This window comes from Lepeophtheirus salmonis, chromosome 1, assembly GCF_016086655.4.
Source record: "Lepeophtheirus salmonis chromosome 1, UVic_Lsal_1.4, whole genome shotgun sequence".
Classification (NCBI taxonomy): domain Eukaryota; kingdom Metazoa; phylum Arthropoda; class Copepoda; order Siphonostomatoida; family Caligidae; genus Lepeophtheirus; species Lepeophtheirus salmonis.
In genome coordinates, this window is record NC_052131.2 from 39,771,946 (window position 1) to 39,777,624 (window position 5,679).

The window sequence follows — 5,679 nt, forward strand, 5'->3', positions numbered from 1 at the left end:
TCTCCATTACATAAAGAATCAAAGGGGTCCACGAGGGCGGAGCATATTTATTAAATGTTCAAAATATTATACTCTTAAGGTCTCAAAATATTTTGTTTAGTCCATAGATATAAGCAACTAATTTAAAAACATTTTGCAAAATATTCAGTGGTAGCACAACAGCCCTAAAGTTTTGAAATTTTATCTTGAACTGGATTATATTTTTATAGCTTCTATTTGAAAAAAATTGCTGAATTACTACATTTTATAATCTAATAAAAGAAAATTATTGAAAAATTAAAAAAATGCAAGAACTAGAAGTCAATTTTTTTATAAAAATTCCAGATACCAAGCCCCTCCCTCCCCAAAAAACAACAACAAAAATTGAATGCTGTGGACGTTTAGAATGTGATAAAATGTAGTAGGAAAGGAAGGTTACTTGAGAAATTACATAATAATCATAACACCTATGGAAAATAATATTAATTCTTTAAATTCGTAATTCAAAAAAGAGAGTGAGCTAAAAAAATACAAACGATTTACATCAATATTTATAGCTTGATCAGGCAGAGTAATTGTAATATCATAATTTTTATTTATACTTAATTAGTGCAACTCCATCTAATCATTTAAAGAAATATTTAAAAAAAAATAAAAAATGTTATTATATCAAAGTTTCCCACGTAAAAAAAAGAAGCTAAGTATAGTTTTCCATGAGTGAATTGTGTATCTTGTAAATATGTTCTTATAGATTGACAATTCATACATACATAAATAGATTGATCAAGAATAATATTATAATATGTATAGTATATAGATTGATTTATCCTTTAAATGATGTCAAAATATTAACATTTGAATCTCTCTAAAAACATACCAATCCAAGTTTTTGAGGTATGACCTAAAAACATATAAGATATATAACAATTTATTCATAACTTATCATATCTACATAGTTAAAAATTAAACAGATGTATCTAATTGATAAATAAGAAAATAATCATATAAATTCATACTATTTCAGAGTTTTTCAATCAAGTCAGCATTGATCCATCATGAAGAGGTTAAGTTTGATTGTTTTAGTATTATGTATCTTGCAACTGAGGAGTACTGCCTGTAAGTAAATTCATATTGAATTGGTATATATATATTATTTTGAAATGGATATTTTATGTTCCCTGGACATTTTAAAAATTATCTAAGATTAGAAAAAACGATTATTTCAATTCCTTAATGTCAGACATTACAGAGAGAAATATTATTTAATAATAAATTAATATTTCTATTTTGTGATATCAATATTAGCTCAAAATACAAAAACATCTACAGCTTCAATGTCCTCCACAACTGATGCATCAACTACAATGTCCTCCACAACTGATGCATCAACTACAATATCCTCTACAACTACATTGTCCTCCACAACTGATGCATCAACAACAATGTCCTCCACAACTGATGCATCAACTACAATATCCTCCACAACTGATGCATCAACAACAATGTCCTCCCAACTGATGCATCCTCCACAACTGATGCATCAACTACAATGTCCTCCACAACTGATGCATCAACTACAATGTCCTCCACAACTGATGCATCAACTACAATGTCCTCCACAACTGATGCATCAACTACAATACTACGTACCTCCACAACTGATGCATCAACTACAATGTCCTCCACAACTGATGCATCAACTACAATGTCCTCCACAACTGATGCATCAACTACAATGTCCTCCACAACTGATGCATCAACTACAATGTCCTCCACAACTAATGCACAAACTACAATGTCCTCCACAACTGATGCATCAACTACAATATCCTCCACAACTGATGCATCAACAACAATGTCCTCCACAACTGATGCATCAACTACAATGTCCTCCACAACTAATGCACAAACTCCAATGTCCTCCACAACTGATGCATCAACTACAATATCCTCTACAACTACATTGTCCTCCACAACTGATGCATCAACAACAATGTCCTCCACAACTGATGCATCAACTACAATGTCCTCCACAACTAATGCACAAACTCCAATGTCCTCCACAACTGATGCATCAATTACAATATCTCTACAATGTCCTCCACAACTGATGCATCAACTACAATGTCCTCCACAACTGATGCATCAACTCAATGTCCTCCACAACTAATGCACAAACTCCAATGTCCTCCACAACTGATGCATCAACTACAATATCCTCCACAACTGTCCTCCACAACTGATGCATCAACAACAATGTCCTCCACAACTGATGCATCAACTCAATGTCCTCCACAACTGCACAAACTCCAATGTCCTCCACAACTGATGCATCAACTACAATATCCTCTCAACTACATTGTCCTCCACAACTGATGCATCAACTACAATGTCCTCCACAACTGATGCATCAACTACAATGTCCTCCACAACTAATGCACAACTACAATGTCCTCCACAACTGATGCATCAACTACAATGTCAACTGATATCAACTACAATGTCCTGATGCATCAACTACAATATCCTCTACAACTACATTGTCCTCCACAACTGATGCATCAACAACAATGTCCTCCACAACTGATGCATCAACTACAATGTCCTCCACAACTGATGCATCAACTCCAATGTCCTCCACAACTGATGAATCAATACAATGTCCTCCACAACTGATACATCAACTACAATGTCCTCCACAATTGATGCATCAACTACAATGACCTCCACAACTACTGATACATCAACTACTGATGCACCAACTACAATGTCCTCCACAACTACTACGGCACCAACTACAATGTCCTCCACAACTACTACGGCACCAACTACAATGACCTCCACAACTGATGCATCAACTACAATGTCCTCTACAACTAATGCACCAAGTACAATGTCCTCCACAACTGATTCATCAACTCCAATGTCCTCCACAACTGATGCATCAACTACAATATCCTCCACAACTGATACATCAACTACAATGTCCTCCACAACTGATACATCAACTACAATGTCCTCTACAACTGATGCATCAACTACAATATCCTCTACAACTACATTGTCCTCCACAACTGATGCATCAACTACAATGTCCTCCACAACTGATGCATCAACTGCAATCCTCCACAACTGATGCATCAACAACAATGTCCTCCACAACTGATGCATCAACTACAATGTCCTCCACAACTGATGCATCAACTACAATGTCCTCCACAACTGATGCATCAACTACAATGTCCTCCACAACTACTGATGCACCAACTACAATGTCCTCCACAACTACAACGGCACCAACTACAATCCTACCCACAACTGATGCATCAACTATATTGTCCTCTACAACTGATGCATCAACTACAATGTCCTCCACAACTGATGCATCAACTAAAATATCCTCCACAACTAATGCACCAACTACAATATCCTCCACAACTGATGCACCAACTACCATGCCCTCCACAACTATGGGACAAACCACAATGCTTCCCACTACTGATGCACCAACTACCTTGCCACCCACAACTAATGTACCAACTACCATGGTTTCAACAACTACAATGTCCGCCACATCTCGAGCATCAACTACAATGACACCTACTACTGGAGCCTCAACTACAACTACTCCTGGTAATGATAATTATATTCTAATCTTTTCAAAAAAAAAAATTATATTTTTATCATTAAAAATATTTTTTTTGTATGAGCATTACAAACAAATAATACTTGGCTTTAATGATACTATATTAATATTTTTAGATAAATGTCAAACCAGTGAACAAATTGATTGTATATTCCCATTTATTTACTCTGGAGTATCTTACAATGAATGTACGGATGTGGAGAATAATGGAGTGGAATGGTGTGCTACTTCACTCTACGCCAACTCAGAAGCCCAAAATTATGGAAACTGTAATTCGAATTGCAAAGGTAAGACTAATAAAGAATAAACCTGTTAAAGCTTTCGCAAAACTTTATTGAGCTAATATTGGTCGTTTTTTATTTTAGGACAGTGTAAAACCATTGAAGACCTTAAATGCATATTCCCATTTATTTACTCTGGAGTATCTTATAATGGATGTACGGATGTGGAAAATAATGGAGTAGAATGGTGTGCTACTTCACTCTACGCCAACTCGGAAGCCCAAAATTATGGAAACTGTAATTCGGATTGCAAAGGTAAGACTAATAAAGAAATACATGCTGTTAAACCTTTAGTAAAACTTTATTGAGCTAATATTGGTCGTTTTTTATTTTAGGACAGTGTAAAACCATTGAAGACGTTAAATGCACATTCCCATTTATTTACTCTGGAGTATCTTATAATGGATGTACGGATGTGGAGAATAATGGAGTGGAATGGTGTGCTACTTCACTCTATGCCAACTCAGAAGCCCAAAATTATGGAAACTGTAATTCAGATTGTAAAGGTAAGACTAATAAAGAAATACATGCTGTTAAACCTTTAGTAAAACTTTATTGAGCTAATATTGGTCGTTTTTTATTTTAGGACAGTGTAAAACCATTGAAGACGTTAAATGCACATTCCCATTTATTTACTCTGGAGTATCTTACAATCGATGTACAGATGTGGAAAATAATGGAGTGGAATGGTGTGCTACTTCACTCTACGCCAACTCAGAAGCCCAAAATTATGGAAACTGTAATTCAGATTGTAAAGGTAAGACTAATAAAGAAATACATGCTGTTAAACCTTTAGTAAAACTTTATTGAGCTAATATTGGTCGTTTTTTATTTTAGGACAGTGTACAACCACTGAAGACGTTAAATGCACATTCCCATTTATTTACTCTGGAGTATTTTACAATGGATGTACAGATGTGGACAATAATGGAGTAAAATGGTGTGCAACTTCACTCTTCGCCAATTCGGAAGCCCAAAATTATGGAAACTGTAATTCGGATTGCAATGGTAAAATTATATGATTTAATATACCCTTAGTAACAACATGTTGAGCTAAAATTGGTTATTCGCTATTTTAGATAATTGTAAAACCACTCAAGATGTTGTTTGTATATTCCCATTTATTTACTCTGGAATAACGTACAATGAATGTACGGATGTGGACAATAATGGAGTCAAATGGTGTGCTACTGCACTCCACGAAACCAAGGAAGCCTTTCAATTTGGAAACTGTAACGCTAATTGCTAAATTTGTACAAATATTATTTTTATTTTGGTTATTCAATTAGCAAACAAAATAAGTGCTAAAATAAATTTAAAAAATGTTTTTTTAATAATATATGTTTTTGTGTATCTTTACATGTCATTTTATATCCATAAAAATCGATTTAATGACTTGTGTTTCATGATAACTTGATAATTTGTGACTTGACTTTGTTTTTACTATTAGAAAATTGAGATTTGACGTATAATCATAATTGAGCCTTTTGAGTTTATAATATTGGGAAGACAAGTAATTCAAATATGTATTTTACCAATGTCCTGAACGCCACTTATGAATTTTAATGTGAGTCAAAATCTTTTAGGTTTGATCTACGACTATTACTTACTCGAGAGTGGAATACAAAAAATTGAAAATAGATTATAAATATTTATTTTCATTTTTATTTTTGAAGTGTATTAACATTTTACCGTTACTCCAAGTTTAACTGAACTAGTGTTCTTCAGAATTGTAGATTCGAAAATATTATCATAATACAACTATCTTTATCT

The 5,679-nt window shown here is 34.0% G+C and overlaps 1 protein-coding gene across 1 annotated transcript; it reads left to right on the top strand.

Annotated features, from left to right (window-relative positions):
- The first annotated feature begins 3,098 nt into the window (after positions 1–3,098).
- LOC121128090 (uncharacterized) lies at positions 3,099–5,193 on the top strand. Its single transcript, XM_040723659.2, has 7 exons — positions 3,099–3,612; positions 3,742–3,912; positions 3,991–4,161; positions 4,242–4,412; positions 4,493–4,663; positions 4,744–4,914; positions 4,986–5,193. The coding sequence occupies exons 1-7, from the start codon at positions 3,129–3,131 to the stop codon at positions 5,153–5,155; spliced, it is 1,509 nt and encodes a 502-aa protein (XP_040579593.2). The 5' UTR covers positions 3,099–3,128; the 3' UTR covers positions 5,156–5,193.
- The last annotated feature ends 486 nt before the right edge of the window (positions 5,194–5,679 follow it).

Excerpts from the sequence above, each read along its gene's own strand:
- LOC121128090 (XM_040723659.2), top strand. The coding sequence starts at position 3,129 with ATGTCCTCCACAACTGATGCATCAACTACAATGTCCTCCACAACTGAT. Across the intron at positions 3,913-3,990 it reads CTGTAATTCGAATTGCAAAG|GACAGTGTAAAACCATTGAA; the intron begins GTAAGACTAATA and ends TTTTTATTTTAG. Across the intron at positions 4,413-4,492 it reads CTGTAATTCAGATTGTAAAG|GACAGTGTAAAACCATTGAA; the intron begins GTAAGACTAATA and ends TTTTTATTTTAG.